Source organism: Lithobates pipiens, unplaced genomic scaffold (assembly GCF_037356315.1).
Source record: "Lithobates pipiens isolate NorthernLeopardFrog02 unplaced genomic scaffold, aLitPip1_a1.2 Scaffold_8, whole genome shotgun sequence".
NCBI lineage: Eukaryota > Metazoa > Chordata > Amphibia > Anura > Ranidae > Lithobates > Lithobates pipiens.
In genome coordinates, this window is record NW_027507903.1 from 149,142,419 (window position 1) to 149,163,286 (window position 20,868).

Below are 20,868 nucleotides of genomic sequence, written 5' to 3' on the forward strand. Positions count from 1 at the left end.
ATATGCAAAGTGGTTGGAGGGAAGCTTCAGAATGGTAAAGATGTTTTTATTACAAATTATGTGAGCAGGCTGCAGTTCCTCTTTAATTTAGCTAATTTACATGCTTATCTTTCTCCTTCACTTGGCTTTCCATTGGCTAGGACTTCTCTCCTGAAGTTATTCGTGCCTGCACTATGTATAGCTGGCTGGCTGGATTTTGTTCTATCCACAAAGTATGTTAACAACTGGCAAAATTGGTGAACAGGCGATATATAGACAAAATACAATCAAGAATCATGAAATTTATATAATTTATTATGACATTTGAGAATTAAAAGCAGAGCTCTAGGAAAAATAAAAATTATTAATAAATCAATAAAAGTAAAAAATTCAAGACGGCCCCAACAGCACAAATTTTTTTCTGTTACTAGATTGTCATTCAGCCCACTTTCTCTGAGCCCAGGCTGCCATGGACACCCCCTTTCCCAAGTGTAAAGGCATCATATCAGCCTGGGCTCAAAGTATATACTGCAATAGAGGCTGGTCATATGCCATTATATGTGCAGCGTTCAGCAGGGCCGCTGTTAGAAATTGCACTAAAAATACATGAAAATCATCATCAGTGGACACAAACATTCCGTCATAGATAAAAAACTAATTCCATCTGCAAGCCAAAATTCTCCCCAAACAATAATGCACATATTCCCCCTCCTCCTAGTTCAAATCCCTCTTCCCAGCAAAGATCTTTGCCTCAGAATCCCGCATCCCAGCTCAAATCCCACCTCAATCACCCCTCCTAGCACAAATCTTCCTCACCCCCAAAAAAATCACCCACCTAGCATACCTGCACTTTCTTTTTAAACTTTCTACCCTAACACAAATCTTCTCCCCCAAATTTCCCTTGCCAGCACAAATCCCCTCAATCCCTCATCCTATTACAATCCAGCACAAACCCTCCTATAAGCCCAAATTCCCCCACCCCCTCCTGGTGCAAAATCCCCACCACCCCCCCTCCCAGCACAAATCTTCTTTCACCAATCCCCCTCCAAGTAAAAATTCCCCCAAATCCCTCCTAGCACAACCCCCTCTAAATTAACCTTCCCAGCACAAATTCCTCCTCCTACCCAAATCTCCCTCTGCATGAGTCCCCCCCAGCACAAACATTCCACTCCTTCCGGGCTAAATTCCCCTCCAGGCTGCCATCATCTAGTCCTTGTCTTGGTGCAGGCGGGAGTGGGGGAAGGCACTCAGCAACCGACTGCACAAAATCTAAGGGAGGGCTGGCTTAGGGCGGGGAGGCAGAACTGAAATCTGGGTTGGCAAGGCCCACCTCAGCTCCTCCTCAATCTGGCCATGTGTGTACCTCTCCCTCCAGCAACTGTAGGAGGGAGAGGGGGAGAAACAGTCTTTCAGCTGCTGCAGAGAGCCACACAAGGCATTGTTCTGTAATTGCCTCTGCTCCACTGATCCCCTGCTGTCTGTGCCCTCCTGTATTCATAGGCCCCCTACAGGAGGCCTGGTGGTACCCCCCTACCGGCAGCCCTGCTGTTGAGTGTGGGAATGAGGACCTGTGGTGTCAGTGGACTCAACAGAAGGTCCTTGTAAAAACAATGTGCAGAAAAGCTAAACTTCTGTTTTACATAAATAGCAAATGAGAACAAGCTAACAAAACGTTATTTCTACAACGCTGTATAACTGAAGTACCTTTTGTTACTTTCCTTCCTTGTAGACTGAGTAGTTTCTGTCCGATCCCCTCTGTATAAAGGCTGGCTGACTCTTCTTTGGGAAGATCCGCCTGGAAGCCATAGTCCTTTACCTCCAGCAGTGTGAATGGTGTGACAAAGTTATACCTCATTGCAAGTTGGCTGGCCTTTCTTGTTATTTCCTCCTTCTCATGGTCTCTATCACTCTTATGCCAAGCTGTAAGGAGTTCCTTAAATGTCAAGTACCCCCACAGCCGTTCTATGTGGGTCCTGTATTGTTTGCTGTCTTCGATAATCTGAGATCCTGTAATCTTCTTTTGTCCATCACCTTCAATCTTTACATCGGCTTCGAGGACAACATATTTGTTTCTATTACTTGCTGTGATTTCCACATGCAAGGCATCACTGGATTTATTAATCAGTTTTCCAGCCACCACTATTTCGGAGCCATTAAAGTAGTTGTAGAACATGTTCTGTGTGACGTGTTCAACACTACCTGGTGAATAGTCAATTCGAATATCAGATAATAATGGTGTTCCGATCTCATCATAAAACCTATAATGTACAAAATAGCATTACAAAGTAAATAAAAAAACTTCACATCAAAAATCCATTGTAGATTTAGTTTTGTATTAATATTTTTCGTTCACGTGGGTTGCATCATAAAAAAAAAAGAACACGCAACTTAAAGCCTAATTGAATTTCCAGATTAACCACTTGCTTACCAGGCACTTAAACCCCCCTCCTGCCCAGAACAATTTTCAGCTTTTAGCGCTGATGCACTTTGAATGACAATTGCGCGGTCATGCAACATTGTACTCAAATGAATTAGAGCTTTCTTTTGGTGGTATTAGATCCCCTCTGCAGTTTTTATTTTTTGTTAAAATAAAAAAATAAAAAATGTTAAAAAAAGTATTTTTTTTGTTTTATATTTTGTTTTAAAATTTTGCAAACAGGTAATTTTTCTCCTTCATTGATGTACGCTGATGAGGCTGTACTGATGGGCACCGATAGGTGGCAGTGATGGGCACTGATGGGTGGCAATAATGGGCACTGATCAGTTACACTGATAGGCAGCACTGCTAAGTGGCACTGATTGGCACCACTGGTGGGCATTGATAGGTGGAACTCATGGGCATTGATAGGTGGTACTGGTGGGCATTGATAGGTGGCACTGGTGGGCACTGTGGGCACTGGCAGATGGCACTGGCAGGGGATACTGGTGGGCACAGATGAGGCATAATTGCCTCTTCCTCTTCGGGACTGATGTCCCTTGCAGATAAACTGGTGATCGGCTTTTTTTTCTCCTCGCGCTGCCAGAGTCAAGGATAAAAGAAAAACGATTACCGTGCTTTTCTTTACATCATGTGATCAGCTGTCATTGGCTGACAGCTGATCACGTGGTAAGGGGCCGGGACTCTGTGATCACAGCGCACGCCCTGCAGGGCACGTGCAGGGAGCATACAAAGGGGAGGCCGTCATATGACGGTAAGTGGTTAAAGAGTAAAAAACACTCCCCTCTTGGTGATCTATGTACATTGCAGAGATTTTAACAAACTTTGCTTTAGATCCCTACTTTTTCTTTATCCTCCATAAACATTTTTATTGTGAGGATAGTGAAAAAAAAAGGACCCATACTGCACAGACAATACAGACAGTGGTTAAAGATCTATGGCAATCATAGGCACTTTCACTGACAGGTGGTATCAAAGTCACATATAATATTAGGATTAGTATAGTTATTCAGAGTATTAATGCACGTTTACTAGCCAAACCTGGTAACATTTGTCACAGTTGAATCCCAAAGCATATTTATTTCAACACCACTATTTGTGGTTTGTGAGACGTGATAAGGGTGGTATGCGGGGACAAAAGATATAAAAAGCAAGAGATGAGATAGAAGGAGAAGAGAAGGAGAAAAAGGGAAAAAGATTCCTACTTTTTTTTATTCTGAAGGAATAGCTGTTTGTTTGTCTATGTCTATGTTCAGAGTGAATCTGTATGGAAATGGTTTTATAATTATCAATCAGCTGCTGCACCTGCTGGGCTCTAATGAGGAAAGTCACAGCATCTGCATCCCTTTAGACATGATTTTCCTTACTCACTAAAAATGTCATTTTTGTTGCAGAGGATGCCCAAAATATGATTTGTATCTTTTTCTGATAAAATCAGTGAGCCAATCACACAAGCAGGAAATTACATTTCTAGGAGCGTTCTGTACGCCATCTGTGTACAGAACAACTCCAGGTGGCCATATTGCATTTCATTTTACAGAAATTTACAGCATCGCAGCTTGAAAAGGAAAGGTAATTTTTAATAACATTCAATTACAATGTGACTTGTGTCACAATTGTATATGCTATATTATTATTTTTTATTTGCTAATTTTTGTTTCCCACAAGTTACCCATTATTTAGCTGGATTAAACTAAAAGTTTACTTGGGCTTTAAAGTGATGCTGTAACCACTGTGTTTTAAATTGTTGCAGCATTACTGTCCTCCAGCTGCTGCAGGTACTTAACTGGTCAGATGGGTCAAATACCTGCTCCCCTCACTGCATGCAATGCTTCCTCCCACCAGCTTCTGCAATGCTTCCTCCCACCATGTACTGTAGTGACATACGCTTGTGCTGTGTAATCTGCCCCCTTCTAAACTGTAAAAAAACCTCCCTGATCCCTCCACTTCCTGTGTCCCCCTCTCTGTGCTGACAATGAAAATCAGGGCTGCTGAGCCCTTCCTCCCTGCGTGTCAGCTCCATGTCTGTGTCCCTTTCTCCATCAGTCCCTCTCACCTCAATGTGTCCTCAGAACCCATCAGTCAGTCCCTCCATCCTCCATGTGTCCTCAGATGTCCCCAATGTCCCCCATCCTCCATGTGCCTTCAAATGCCCCATATGCCCTCCATTTGTCTTCAGATGCCCCCAGTGTCCCCATGTACCTTCAGATGCCCCCAATGCCCTCTATCCTCCATGTGCCTTCAGATGCCCTCCATCCTTTATCTGCCTTCAAATGCCCCCAGTGTCCTCCATCCTCCATGTGCCTACAGATGCCTTTAGTGTCCCCCATCCTCCATGTGCCTTCAGATGGCCCCATCCTCCATGTGCCTTCAGATGCCCCCAATGTCTCCCATCCTCCATGTGCCTTCAGATGCCCCCAGTGTCCCCAATCCTCCATGTGCCTTCAGATGCCCCCAGTGCCCCCCATTCTCTCATCTCCAGACATGTCCGAGCTGCAGAAGGTGGATGGAGCCCTGCAGAATCCAGGCACAGAGGCGGCAGCAGATGTGATTGCGCCTAAAACGGGAGATGGGCTGCAGTCGGTGACCACCCAGCTCAAGCTGAGGCTCTGGGTGAGCAGGGAAGGTAGCAGCACCAGCAGGATGGTGGGCCAGAAGCAGCTAGGTTGGTGCTGCTGCAGGTAATCCACCTCCAGCCACAGGTCATACTGACCGAGAAGAAGACCAGCAGAGCCACCACCACTTATACCCCATCCTAGAGAGAGTAACAGGGGTACCGTGGAGCCACAAGAAAACTGTCTGACTCCACTGGCATCATGGGAGGAGCCCACTTCCGAGGCCACACCCAGCTCCCCTGACATAATTGGGGGACACTTAATGGATCATCACCCCTACTGGATTCCCTGCAATAGGAGGGGCAAAGTGGTGTCTGTGCACTGAGAAGGGGCATTCACTAGATCCCTGGGTTGCCCTTGTCCACCCGCTGTTCTATAGGCAGAGTTCATACTCAGTCTTCCCCCTTCTGAGTCAGACATCCTGGATCCTCCAGCCTGTGTCCCCCTGGAATAAGCCGCCCAAGGCAAATGCCTTGTTTGCCTCACTGCAGATACGCCCCTGTGCTCGTGTCATTGATCATGCACTGGGCTATATGCCTACAAATATCTCATGTTTTTACATGGAAAGTGGTCTCTTGTTTTTTACTCTAAGAGCATTCAAATATCTTATAGGATTACTTCACTTTATACAAACATAAAATTAGAAACTCTAGAATACACTCTTATCTATTGAAACACTAATTCAGAAAACATAAAATAACCATTCTGTACTTTTGTCTGTGAATGGACTTGTCCTGTCTGACTTAAATAGAGAAAAAAAAAGCATACAAGAAGTACGGGTTGATTTACTAAAGACAAATAGCCTGTGCAAAGTGCAGTTGCTCCAGAGCTTAGTAAATGTGAAGAGGCTCTTCATTACCCAATCATGAGCAAGCAGAAATGCAGTTTTTTTTTTCTTCCTTGCATGTGATTGGGTCCCCCCTCCTCCGTGGGGTGGGCATAGCAACCCAAGAACATGAAGTATTAATCTGTGGAATATTGCAAAGTGAGGCTTTACCTCATGTATTAGGCTCTGGAGCAACTGCACTTGCAAAGTGTACAGTCTGTTTGTCTTTAGTAAATCAACCCCAAAGTCTCTGCATCAATGTCAGGGGCTTAAAACAGGAAACAGCAATGCAAAGACAAGGGAACTGTTTGCTAGGCTGGCTAAGAAGTTGGGCCTGAGTAATATTGAAGATAATTATTAAAGCGGAGGTCCACCCTAAAGTGGACCTTCCGCTCATTGGAATCCTCCCCCCCCTCCGGCGCCACAATTGGCACCTTTTAGGGGGGAGGGGGTGCAGGTACCTGTACAGTACAGGTATCTGCACCCACTTCCGAGATAGCTCTCTGCGGAAAGGGGCATAGATCTACGCCCCTTTCCGAAAGTCCCCCGCTGCCTGCTGGGAAACACACAGATCCCAGAGGCAGCGGGTCCATCCTTATTGCGCAGCGCGACTCGCGCATGCGCAGTAGGGAACCGGGAAATTAAGCCGAAAGGCTCCACTTCCTGATTCCCATACCCAAGATGGCGGCGGCAGCACCCGAGAGACGATCGAGAGACATCGCGGGCGCGCTGGGCGGGTAAGTGTCCTTATTTTAAAAGTCAGCAGCTGCTGTATTTGTAGCTGCTGGCTTTTAAAAAAAAAAACGGCGGAACTCCCGGCGGACTCCCGCTTTAATTAATGTGGAAAAAACTCACCAAAAAAGACCTGTGTGAGTTGGAGAAAACAGAGGGAGGTTGTACTACCCACCCAAAACGACCAACTAGACCCATGGATGTAACTTTACTATGAACAGCTTGGCCTAGGCTTTGAAGGGCAACTAAAGGCACAACAAGAATATTATATATTGTCGCTTACCAGCTTTAGCTTTTCAAACGAAAACATTTTCAGCAAGTAAATAAAATAAATGCTGACCTTGCCAGAAATTAGGTGTCCTTATTATTATTACTATTACGTGGTGTCCTTATCACTTTCTGAAGTGAAAGCCCATTGTTATCTTCCTTATCTAAACTACAACATACAATTCTCCCCACCCCCACGTAATCAAGATGAAAACAGGAAGACAAGTTTAAAGCGACAACCAAGGCACCCCCTCCATAGATACAGTGGGATGGGCATAGCAATCCAAGAACATGAAGTGTTAATCAGTGGAATATTAGGTAAACAATATGGGGAAAAAATCTAAAAAGAAAAAGAATGCAGCTGCCACATCTAAGCACTCACAAGCTGCCTTATATTACATTTTTGTTTTTTTGTGTTGAGATAAAACACAAACTGAGGAAGTTGTGCCCTTCTAGTTAAACACAGTACTGTTCTTATAAGGGGCTCACATTTGCAACAAATGATGACATTATGCCTTGTGTCCTATCTAGAGTTGGACTTTAGATGAAGCAAGGCTATAAAAGGGTTTCACATGAAAATAGATTTCAAAGGGGATATAAATAATAGTTGAAAATAACACGATAGACAATTATAGCACCTTAACAATTTATTAAACATGTAACAATAGATACATAAAAACTATATAGTAATGAAAGGTTACAATTCACAGATACAATGTTAATGGTAAGATCAATTTCTGGTAAAATTCATGTTATTAAACCTTGGAATCACATCATTGCGGTATGTAGCATAAGACTAGGGCTCATCAGGAGAAATCGCTATCGGTATATATCTATAAAAGAGCAAGGATGAACAGGTATTGGACCCTCGGGAAACATAGGGCAGAGAGGGGATACAAAAATCCACAACACTCTTACCTGTATGTAAATTGGGTATAGGGCACATAGTGACGTTGTTCATGACTGGAGGCCCCAAAGCAAAAGAGGCATCCCCTCGTTCTCATGCATGTTTAATATGGATGGAGGCAGATGAATCTACCCATTCACTGCCTCATATAAAGTCCCATCCCTTTCCCTTTTCTTTCCCTTTTCTTTCCTATCAAGGGTTGCTGAAAGCAAAGACATATCACTACACATTTATGATCCAAGGTTCATTCCACTTGAATTGGTCAGAAAACATAACCTTTTAGGCTCCATGCACACTGGGCTTAAAAAAGTCTGTTCTCTTGGGAGTAAAAAACGCTCATATAGAGCATTTTTTGTAAAAACTTTAGAAGAGTTTAGGAGAGTTTTATGTTTTTTCTGCCTCCAAGCTCCAATCAGAAACATGATCAGAAGGTTTTTTCTTCTGCCTCTGAATGTTAAACTTAAAATATGCCTCTTAAATTCCTAATGTACATGGACACATAGGATAACATTGAGCTGCTTCTACAGGCAGAACACAAATCTCCTGTAGAAGCAACGTTTTTTTATGCCAGTGTGCATGGAGCCTAACCCAATCATTGTCCTTGGTATTTATCATGTAGAATATTAGACTCTAATAAAATCAAAAATTGTGGCTGTGCCTAATTGATTTGATTTTGTTTGCAGTTGTGGGAACATAATTATTTGGTTGCAGCCATCAGACACAAGTTAGAAGTGAGGGACGCATTAGGTAATGGAGCGCGGGATAATACACACCTTTTTCATCCTATATGATGAATGCCAAATACAGTGATGGGGTCTCATGATTTTTAGTCATCTGGTCAGTAAAATTTGGTTTAAATATTTTTTTTTTATGCATTTTATTGTTATTTTGATGCTAAGCTTAAATGTGTTAATGTAGTTAGTGTATGACAAAGCCTCACAGTTCAAATTTATGGGGTGTAGTTAGCAGCAAAATGATGCCAGCTGGAATGCAGCTCCAGAAATTACCATCATATTCAGTGGGAGACCAATGTTTAAAGTATGTGAAAAGTGATTACACAGGCTCTTACAGGAGCTCAGCCCTCCTGTAAATTGAGAAACCCTTGTATGAAACATTGCATACTAAAAAAAGAAGAAATAATGTTAGATGATTTCCGTAGAAAATGTCCAAATTGGCATTACGTACCATGGTCATTTGATCAGGCTTTGTATTTGCAGTGGGTGGTTACAGCTGTTTTTCATTAAGGGATTGCTATAATTATCTTTATGTAACATGCCTACAATGGATAATTATGGGAAAAATGTATTTTATCTCCATACTTGGTCAATTATTTGCTTTTGCAAAAAAAATAAAAATAAAATGTTTGTACCTCTTCTACCTATGCATTGAAGCATTAAAGTGGAGCCAAGTAAGCAGCCATCTTGGCCACTGTTTGATATTCAACTGCCATGATGTTGCACGTGTGATCAGTTATGACACCATCCATTTGATAGTTTGACAGTTTGGTAAAGAGCACAAGCAATAGTGACCATTAGCAATCCCAGCAGGCCGAGAATGTAACTGTTTTTTGAAACCGTTAAATTGATGGGTTTATTTCTGCTTTATAGTCCATTATGGGAAATGGTAAGAAGCCATTAAATATTGGTGCTATGAAGGTGACTCTATGTGGCAACGTTTAGCAACTACAGGCATACCCCACTTTTAAGTAAACCACAGTAATGGGGTTTATTTACTAAAGCTACAAAGTGCAAAATCAGGCTCACTTCTGCATAGAAACCAATGAGCTTCCAGGTTTTATTACTAAAGCTTAATTGAACAAGCTGGGGTTAGAAGCTCATTGGTTTCTATGCAGACGTGAGCCTGATTTTGTACTTTCTAGCTTTAGTAAATAAACCCCATTGTGTACTTAAAATGGGGTATGCCTGTATAGCAGTTGTTTAAATCTACTAGTGAATGCCTATTGTTATCCCATTGTTTGATGTTGTTCTGGTGGCTGTGGGGCAATAAGGACAGTACTTACTACTAATAAACTGATGAATGGCTTTCAGTGTCTATTTGAGCCACACATGTGCGGGGACACACCAGATAGACTCATCTGTTATATGATCCTGTTAGTTCCATATAGTGTAGCTGTAATTGAAAATTATCGCACACATGATAAAAGTGGCTTTTTGGGACATTATAGACAATGCTATATTACAATTTTTTTTTATTTGTTTTAATTTGCTGTAAGAGGCTTGTAATTAGCAGAAAAAGGAAATAAATGTCAAAGCTTGGTACAATGTTTACGTAAATTGGTCAAAATCCCAGGACTTTTATAATGATGATTATCACATTTTCTATTACCACGCTGAAAATGTATGCTATATTTTGTTTCATATTAGATGAGAACCCCTGTCTGGGTTTTATGGATATCTGGAGCTCCTTTTCAAAGATTTCCCCTTACCTCCCACCCCAATGACAACAATTTTACCAGGCAGGAAGCGAGTGAAAATTTGCAACACAAACATAGACTGAAATAAAAGTAGGGATCTGACCTTCCTCAACTGTACTTAAAAATCAAACATATTCCTTTCTATGTTATGCTATTAGAAAGTTCCCCTCACTTCGTGTTTGATAAAAGGTTGTCAGCAGGACAGGAACTAAGGGAAATTCTCTCTAAAGCCACGTACACACGGGGCGGACTGTCTGGCCAACTTAGTCCGTCAGACAATCCGACGGACAGTCCGTCATACTTTCGAATAAACGGACTTGACCACACACACCACTTTTTGAGCGGACTAATACGGCGTACTAAGTCCGCCATACTATCCGCCCTACTTTTGAAATGAACGGACTCGCCCACACACGTGGAGGAAAGTCCGCTCATTTCGAGTGCGTCTCCAGATAGGCGGGGCCCGCGAAGGAGACGTCGCTGGCCCCCCCGCCTGGTATGGACTTAAAGGGGAACCCCAACGCCGAAAAAAATCGGCGTGGGGTCCCCCCCCCAAGTCCACAACAGACCCTTGTCCGAGCACGCTACCCGGCCGGCCAGGAAAGGGGGGCGAGCGAGTGCCCCCCCTCCTGAGCCGTACCAGGCTGCGTGCCCTCAACATGGGGGGGTGCCTTGGGGAAGGGGGGGCCGTGCGCCCCCCCCACCCCAAAGCACCTTGTCCCCATGTTGATGAGGACAAGGGCCTCTTCCCGACAACCCTGGCCGTTGGTTTCGGGGTCTGCGGGCGGGCGGTTTATCGGAATCCGGGAGCCCCCTTTAATAAGGGGGCCCCGGATACCAGCCCCCCACCCTATGTGAATGAGTATGGGGTACAATGTACCCCTACCCATTCACCTGTAAAATAAAAGTACCAAAAAAAACACAACACACGAGATAAAATACTTTATTGCACAGCTCCGGGGGTCTTCCGTCTTCGGGGGTCTTCTCGCCGGACTCCTCCGCTATCTTCTTGTAGCTCTTTTGCTAGCGGAGGAGTCCGGCTTTCTTCCTCGCCGCCGGCCTCTTCTCCCGACTTCGGGGGTCTTGTCCCCCTCTTCGGTTCTTCTGCCGGGCCACCGCTCCTTCTTATAGCTCTTTTACAGGCGGTGGCCCGGTCTTCTGTCGCCGCCGTCGCCGCCGTCGCCTTCCATTCTTCTTCTTCTTCTTCTTCTCCAGGAGATGTTGCCTCGATGATCTCTCCGGCCGGAATGCCAGGGACGCACTGCGCGGCCACTTATATAGGGACAAGGGGCGGTGTCACATGGCTTTATGTCACATGGGTTGGTGTCACATGGTGACCCCGCCCCCTTACGATGTCATAGTCCCCATGTGACATCAACCCATGTGACCAACCCATGTGACATAAAGCCATGTGACACCGCCCCTTGTCCCTATATAAGTGGCCGCGCAGTGCGTCCCTGGCATTCCGGCCGGAGAGATCGTCGAGGCAACATCTCCTGGAGAAGAAGAAGAAGAAGAAGAAGAAGAACGGAAGGCGGCGGCGACGGCGGCGAGGGCGGCGACAGAAGACCGGGCCACCGCCTGTAAAAGAGCTATAAGAAGGCGCGGTGGCCCGGCAGAAGAACCGAAGAGGGGGACAAGTCCCCCGAAGTCGGGAGAAGAGGCCGGCGGCGAGGAAGAAAGCCGGACTCCTCCGCTAGCAAAAGAGCTACAAGAAGATAGCGGAGGAGTCCAGCGAGAAGACCCCCGAAGACGGAAGACCCCCGGAGCTGTGCAATAAAGTATTTTATCTCGTGTGTTGTGTTTTTTTTGGTACTTTTATTTTACAGGTGAATGGGTAGGGGTACATTGTACCCCATACTCATTCACATAGGGTGGGGGGCCGGTATCCGGGGCCCCCTTATTAAAGGGGGCTCCCGGATTCCGATAAGCCCCCCGCCCGCAGACCCCGACAACCAACAGCCAGGGTTGTCAGGAAGAGGCCCTTGTCCTCATCAACATGGGGACAAGGTGCTTTGGGGTGGGGGGGGCGCACGGCCCCCCCTTCCCCAAGGCACCCCCCCATGTTGAGGGCACGCGTCCTGGTACGGCTCAGGAGGGGTGGCGCTCGCTCGCCCCCCTTTCCTGGCCGGCCGGGTAGCGTGCTCGGACAAGGGTCTGTTGTGGACTTGGGGGGACCCCCACGCCGATTTTTTTCGGCGTTGGGGTTCCCCTTTAAGTCCATACCAGGCGGCGGGGCCAGCGACGTCTCCTTCGCGGGCCCCGCCTACCTGGATACCCGCTCGAAATGAGCGGACTTTTCTCCGGGCGGGAAAAGTCCGCTCATTTCAAAAGTACGGCGGACTGGCACACACACACGGGCGGATTGTCCGCCGAAATGCGAGTCCGACGGACAGTATTACGGAAATTCCGAAATACTTAGTCAGCCAGACTGCACGCTGAAAAAGTCCGCTGAAGCCCACACACGAGCGGACTGTCCGCTGAAATGTGTTTCGGCGGACTAAGTAGGCCAGACAGTCCGCCCGTGTGTACGCGGCTTTAGGATCTATGCACACTGGCTTAAAAATTGCTGCTTCTACAGGAGTTGTGTGTTTTGTCTGTAGAAGCAGCTCAATGTTATCCATGCACATTAGGACGATTACAGGCATATTTTAAGTAGTTTATAGGCAGGAAAAAATTCTTCTGGTTTGTGTTTCTGATTGGAGCTTACTGACAGAAAACCGCTCCTAAACTCACCTAAACTATGTACAGAAAATGCTCTATATGAGCATTTTTTTCTGACAAGGGAACTGCCATTTTTTTTAAGCCCAGTGTGCATGGAGCCTAAAGCCTTATGCACATGATTGGATTTTCCGCAGATAAAACCTCTGACTTTTGTCCAAAGGGTGTTGACCAGGAACTTGTCTTGCATACAAATGACAAGGAATTGTCGACCAACAAACACAAATGTAGTGACGTACTATGTGGTTTTTCATCTCTTTAGCGCCACCCTTTGGGCTCCTTCTGGAATTTCGTGTTAGTAGATGTTTGGTGAATGTCGATTCACACTTTTCATTTTGCGCTTTTCATTTTGCGCTTTTCATTTTGTGCTTTTCAGTTAGTTTCTGAATGGCCGTTCGTCAACCAGACATGTTGGGGAATCGGAGGAGATAACGTGTTATTTATTCATGGCCTTGGAGTTATTGCTTTGACCCAAGTCCAGTCCAGTTCAGGACCAGGAGAAGGAGGATTTATTGGACCAAAAATTGGTTGCGTTATTAATCGCATAATGTCATGTGCCTTTGCTGCGGGAGCTCCAGGAGAATAATCCGGAATTATCTCAGGATGATGGACCTCTGCTTTCACCAACTCTTGGCATTGATGACCCCCTATATTAAGAAGCAGGACACATGCATGAGGCTTTTATTAAATTTTTTGGTTGAATAATGATTTGATTTGGTATATTTTCTATATTTTTGCATGCATAGAATGCACTTTTTGGTTAAATGCTATTGGCAGATAGCATGTCTAATTTTATTTGTTTTCTTTTTTTAATGCACAATAAAAAAATTGTGGAGAATAATACTTGTTTTGTTTTACTTCAAATGACAGTTTGGGAGAAGGCAGTTACATTTAAAAAAATACAATGTAAAATTAACAAAGGACTCCAACATAGTTGTATCTTTGATGTTAAAAACTATGGGATAATGATGTTGTGGTAACTTGCACCAAAAAATAAATAAAATAACAAGCATAATAATATTATCCTTGATATCACTAGAAAAAAAAGCCTTTGAAAATCTGTTTGCCATAACTCCATCAGTGTCACCAGCAAAGTAGCTTCATTATTATCCCATTAAAGAAGAAGAGAATGATACACTGCATTTCATAATTTGCAGAATCACAAATGTTAATTATCCATTACGACCTCTAGTTTACAAGACCGACCGCTTCTAACTCATCTTTGCTTCCGAGCATGTGTGTTTGTACCTTAGACTTTTGTCTGACGGACTTGTGTACACACGCTCATAAAATTCGACAACAGACATTTGTCCATGGAAAATTTTAAAGCCTGCTATCGAACATTTGTCAGTTGAAAATCCGACAACAATTGTCTGCTGGAGAGTACAAACGGTCAGATTTTCCTCCAACAGCCTGTCATCACACATTTCCTGAGTGTCCTTCCCCACTCCAAATCTAGGAAAAACAGTTTTGGTTTGATATACACCAAATGGTTTACAGTACAGCTACCACCGTACTAAGCATACCGAAACAATGGCGTTGCAAGGTCATAACATTGAGGACCCTTTTACATGGTGCAGCATCGTTCCATTCATCAGGGGATCCATGAGCAGATTCCCTGCTGAATCAGAGCTGAATTGGATGAATGTCAGTTTTTTTACATATACATATTTTTACATGCATGCCCGCATTACACAGTGGACAGCCGCAGACCTGTGATTGCAATATGGGCAGCTGGATGAAAATGGATATGTGCAGGGGTCAAGTCCTGGGGAAAAAAGTGTGGGAACTACCACCCAAGATCCATTCCCCCACCAAAAAAATAAATAAATGATACGCTCATATGCATATATATTTCACAGAAAATACAGTGCAACATTTATTGTAAAGTGCCAGTTTACAAAAACAAAGTAAGTTAACGTGTGAAACTAACAAAATAATCACCACAAGAACGGAGGGGGACAGCAGCAGAACGGTGGGGGACATGGAGGAAAACTGGAGGGGGACACAGCAGCAGAACGGAGGGGGAGTGGGGGACAGCAGCAGAACGGTGAGGGAGTGGGGGACAGCAGCAGAACGGAGGGGGCGGATGCTCACTGTAAAGCCCCGTACACACTATCAGATTGTCTGCTGAGTTTTTCCTTCAGATTTACCAAAACCATGTAGTAGAAGGACCTGCCTGATTGCATACACATTGAAACTCCTAAGGTTTGACCTCATATTATATGGTTTTGGTAAATCTGAAGGAAAAACTCAGCAGACAATCTGATAGTGTGTACTACACTAACCTGGAATTTTTCAATGACTCTGGCAGGCAGCAAACTCATGGCGGACCTCGTGGGCGGGAGGACTCGGAGGCTCAGCTCAGGAGAGGAGAAGTTGAACTGGAGAAGTCTGGCAGCTCAGAGTTGGGCTGCACTGCTGGCAATGTGCTACAGCGGCTGCGGGAGTAGTTGGCGGCGGCCCCGGGACTGTCTGGCACAGGCTGGATCCTTACCAGCAGTAAGTGTGGCTCTGTCTGGTGTGGTGTCTGTGGCTGGCTGCTCTCTCTCGGAGGCGCTGCTCAGCCTACCAACCAGTTACTCAGGCATATGCAGGACACGGCTGCTAACGGGAACTGAGTTCCTGTTGTGGAAAAAGGACAGAAACTCCATTCTCATGCCTTCCCGCGGGACTTGAGCCCTGGATTTGTGTCCTCTTACGTCAGGCTACCTCTGATCTGTCAAGTTTATGGCCAGAAAACTGGAAAAGGACACAGTCTATAGCCATTCTGGATGAACTCGGAGGTAGGGCGATGCAAATTGACGCAATTCTGTTTACATTAGCCTGTCTTTTAACCCACATGGAGCTTCGGATCAGGTCCACTTGAAAAAGAAAGGCAGACTTGATTGGAATACCCATGTGAATGAGCCCTAACCCATTATACCAACCAACTTATTTATTAAATCGGGAACGGCTGTTTTATATTAATATATATTTGTAATGAACAAGAATGTACAGGGAACAGAGCAGTATTTCCAAAAAATGCTTAAAAAAAGGACTTATATTAGGCTCTTTTGCAGCTGTATTCCCTTCGGCCTTTTAAGTCTATATGTGGAAGAAAAGCTTCCATCAATAATACTAAGAATACTTTAAAAAGAGCCAATTTATATACTGGGGTCAGCACAGCTCCTGGAACAAGACATTAAAATGGGAACTCAACAAGAAAAAAATAAACTTAAAAAGTTCCTGCTGGTAAAGTCACAGCTTGCACAGCGTACTGCATAACTTAGACCCCAGCTAAACAAACACAGATTGTATAATTTTTTTTCCAAAAGTCACCCTATTTTTTTCAGTCTTTTAATAATTATATTGAAAGAATTAATTTGTTGAAAATCAACACGAACTCATAATTCCTGCTACTGCACAAATATGTATATAAAAAAGAATAAGTTGGTGTTGATTGACAGGACACGAGATAATGACCATGGATATTATTCCCCGTGAGCAAAGATTGTTTCTACAAGGCCAGCAATCTGCCTCGTTGGCTCACCATATGAGGCATTTGTATACAGCTGGGCATTAAAACCCATCCTGATACTGTGGGGGTCAACAGGAAGAATTAAATGGAAGGTATGAAGAGAAATATCAATGAAGAGAACAATATTACAGACAGATAGAAGTAAAGCTAAGCTAATGTAAAGGACAAGGCAAAATGGAATTTAAAAGGAGATGGAGAGATATTTTTAAAAAAATGAGAGGACTTAGGGGACTTTTTCATTACAACTGGCACCATGTTGTTAGGAAAAACCTTAAACTGAAACCACCAAAATGACCAGCAGACCAGGCCATTTTTGCTATTTAGCACTGTGCTACTGGTCATGCAATGCTGTACCCAAATGAAATTGATATCACTTTTTCATGCAAATACGTAGAGGTTTCTTTTGGTGATATTTGATCACCATTGGGTTTTTTATTTTTTATTATATAAACAAAAAAAGAGCGAAAAAAACAAAACACAATTTTTTTATATACTGTTATAAAACATATCCGATAAAAACAAAAAAATCTAATTTTGGTTTAAAAAAAATCCCAATACGTGTATATTGATTGGTTTGTGTGAAAGTTAATGTCTACAAAACTATTGTATATATATATATATATATATATATATATATATATATATATATATATATATATACTGGAAGTTTTTAAAAAACAATGGGGGTTATTTACGAAAGGCAACTCCACTTTCCACTGCAAGTGCACTTGGAAATGCAGTCGCTCTAATCTAAGGGATCGATCTGAAATGAGGGGAAGCTCTGCTGATTTTATCATCCAATCACGTGCAAGCTAAAATGCTGTTTTTTATTTTCCTTGCATATCCCCCTCGGATCTACAGCGACTTTACTTCCAAATGCACTTTCCGTGCACTTTTAAGTGCACTTGCAGTGCAAAGTGGATTTTCCTTTAGCAAATAACCCCCAATGCATACTGGTTATGGCGGTGATCAGTGACTTATAGTGGGACTTTGCTAGTGCAGCAGGCAATCTGACACTAACTGATGTTGGCTGGAAGGTACACTAACTGACTACCCAGATAGCAAACAATTGAGATGCACGTTTGAAAATAACTTGCTAAGCTATTGCTAGACATGTCAGTTTGTTACACAATTGCAGCAAGTCCGCATTCCATGACTCCAGATCAACTTTCTTTACAAACATTCTGCAATTCTGCTGTAAGTTCTGGTTCAGTTATGCTGTGTAATAGTCATCCCACCACAGGGGTCACTGTGGCTGAATTTGGAAAAGTGTCAACTAGAACAGGTGCTTCAAGTGCTCTGCAAGTGTATAACTTGCCAGTGAAAATGTGCAGAAAGTTAACGAGACTTATAATTCAACACTGCCACAATTTGTGGCAAGTTATCTTTGCTATCTGGGTAACTGATACTGACATCATCAGTGACACTAGTACAGTTATCAGTGAGAATACTATACACTGTCACTATACTGACACTGGGTTGGAAGGGGTTAACATCATGGGGGTTAACATCTGTCTGACAGACTCATTTCCTATCGGGAAAACTGTTCGTCTTATGCTGGTCTGACGGACCAAATATGACGCAAGGGAAGCTATTGGCTACTGGCTATTGAACTTCCTTTTTTAGTCCCGTCTTACATCATCACATTCAAAATGAATGGACTTTCGAACGTACTTAGTCCATTCGTGTGTGGCCAAGTCCGTTTGTTTGGAAAGTCAGGCGAAACTCCGCCCGAAAGTTCGTCGGGAAGACCGTCAGACCTAGTCTGCTGAAAAGTCCGGTCGTGTGTACGCAGCATAAGACTAGCTGCAGCACTAGGAGCAGTGTGTTCATGACACTCATGATACTGATCACTAGAAGTTCAACATGGCACCTCATGGCAAAGAACTCTCTGAGAATCTGAAAAAAAGAATTGTTGCTCTACATAAAGATGGCCTAGGCTATAAGAAGATTGCCAAGACCCTGAAACTGAACAGCAGCACGGTGGCTACTTTACATTGTAGCAAAGTGTAATTTCTTCAGTGTTGTCACATGAAAAGATATAATAAAATATATATAATATATATATATATATATATATATATATATATATTAAAATATTTAACAAAAAATGTGAGAGGTGTATTCACTTTTGTGAGATACTGTAAGTACCATGTCTGTACTGTGCAAGCAGATCTTCATTATCAATTATAACTAGATTTGAACAGTCTCTGTCCTAACAAAGGGTTAAAGGTTTAGAGGCTAGGCCTCTTGCATTGTATGGTAATGAGGGCAGACCTGGGATAGGCTCACTCTAACATTGTTCAAAAATCCTTGCAGCTAGCCATGACACCTTTTCACAAGAAGCATCTAAAAGGTAAGAAATATTTTGTAACAAACATATAGTGAGGTTTTCTTTGACTGCAGCATTGGAAATACCCTTAAAGGGGCTGTAAACCTTCGTGTTTTCTCACCTTAATGCATCCTATACATTAAGGTGAAAAAAAAAACACCTGGCAGTGACCGGCCCTCCAGCACCCCTATTTTACTTACCTGAGCCCTAGAACTTGACCCGGAGTTCTCTGCTCTTAATTGGATAGATTAATAGTAGCGCAGCCATTGGCTCCCGCTGCTGTCAATCAAATCCAATGATGCAGGTGCTGGGGGGCGGGGCCGAGTCACACATTCAGTATCTATGGACGCCGAATGCTGGACTCGGGAGCGCACCCGCAAGGTAACATCCTTGGGAGAGGGGTTATCTGATGTGGGGAGGAGTCGAGAGAGCCGCTGGGGGACCCCAGAAGAGGATGTTTGGGGCCACTCTGTGCAAATCGAGATGCACAGTGGAGGTAAGTATGACATGTTTGTTATTTAAAAAAAAAAACAACCCTTACAATCACTTTAACCACTAGGCGCCCACGCTATAGTCGAAAGGCGCAGACGCCAGTTGCCGGGAGGCCGTCCCTGGACATCCTCCTCTTTACTTCTGTGATGTACGCTCCCGCAAGCCTGCATCAGGGGAATTCTGTGCTGCCCGTGTCTCTTGGACACAGCCAGTCACAGACCTCTGTAAATGCCCAATCACAGCAGTCGTTTACAGCATGATCGGAGCTTCCAATAAGAGATGATCTCATATGTAAACATATAAGATTATCTCTCATCGCTGGCTCTCCCTCCTCACACAGAGACAGCGTGTGAGGCGGGAGAGACGAACAGCTGCAGAGTAATTGTAAAAAAAACAGAAAATAAAGTGCCCACAGTACATGTCAGTGCCATCTGTCCCCACTGCCACCTGTCAGTGCCATCTGTCCCCAGTGCCACCCGTCAATGCCATCTGTCCCCAGTGCCACCTGCCCCAGTGCCTTCTGTCCCCAGTGCCACCTGTCAGTGCCATCTGTCCCCAGTGCCATGTATTAAGTGCCATCTGTCATCAGTGCCTCATCATTGCCACATATTAGTGCCATCTGTAATCAGTGCCACATCAGTGTCATGTGTCATCAGTGCCACATATTAGCATTATCTGTTATCAGTTCCACGTATCAGTGCCATCTGTCATCAGTGGCACCAGTCAGTATCACGTGCCATCTGTTATCAGTGTCATGTGTCATCAGTGCCACGTATCAGTGCCATCTGTCATCAGTGTCACGTGTCATCAGTGCCAAGTATTAGTGTCACCTGTCATCAGTGCCATGCATTAGTGCCATCTGTCATCAGTGCCACATATTAGTGCCATCTGTCATCAGTGCCACGTGTCATCAGTGCCATATATTAGTGCCATCTGTCATCAGTGTAACATGTCATCAGTGGCACGTATTAGTGCCATCTGTCATCTGTGTCACATCCGTGTCACATGTCATCAATGCCACGTCAGTGTCACGTGTCATTGTCCTGGGGCCTTTAAAAGTGTAATAGGTAGTCAACAAGTGCTCCTAGAACACCTGATGGTACTCCCTGCATGTTGGGCCTCTCTAAGTGGCTAGGCTGTGGAAAAGTCCCACACATTTGGTATTGTAATACTCAGGAGGAGTAGCAGAATGTATTTTGGGGTGTCATTTGTGGTATATACATGCCATGTGTGAGAAATAACCTATTACAATGACAATTTTGTGGGGGGAAAAAAAATCTTCATTTTGCAAAGAATTGTGGGAAAAAATGACAACCTCAAAAAGCTCACCATGCCTCTTATTAAATAACTTGGGATGTCTACTTTCAAAAAAGGGGTCATTTGGGGGGTATTTGTACTTTCCTGGCTTGTTCAGGTCACAGTACATTAGGTGTGATCAATTTTTTATGATTTGCACCACAGCTTGTAGACTCTCTAACTTTCACAAAGACCAAATAATATCCACTAATTTGGGTTATTTTTACCAAATATATGTAGCAGTATAAATTGTGGCCAAAAATTATGAAGAAAAATTAATAATTTGCAAAATTTTATCACAGAAACAAAG

General features: G+C 43.8%; 1 protein-coding gene across 1 annotated transcript in view; it reads right to left on the reverse strand.

Annotated features, from left to right (window-relative positions):
* Positions 1-20,868, reverse strand: part of ITIH5 (inter-alpha-trypsin inhibitor heavy chain 5) — a 119,334-nt gene that overhangs the window by 13,223 nt on the left and 85,243 nt on the right. Inside the window, exon 10 of the mRNA XM_077470637.1 lies at positions 1,684-2,237. Coding sequence (XP_077326763.1) covers positions 1,684-2,237 — 554 coding nt within the window. The remainder of the gene's footprint in view (positions 1-1,683; positions 2,238-20,868) is intronic.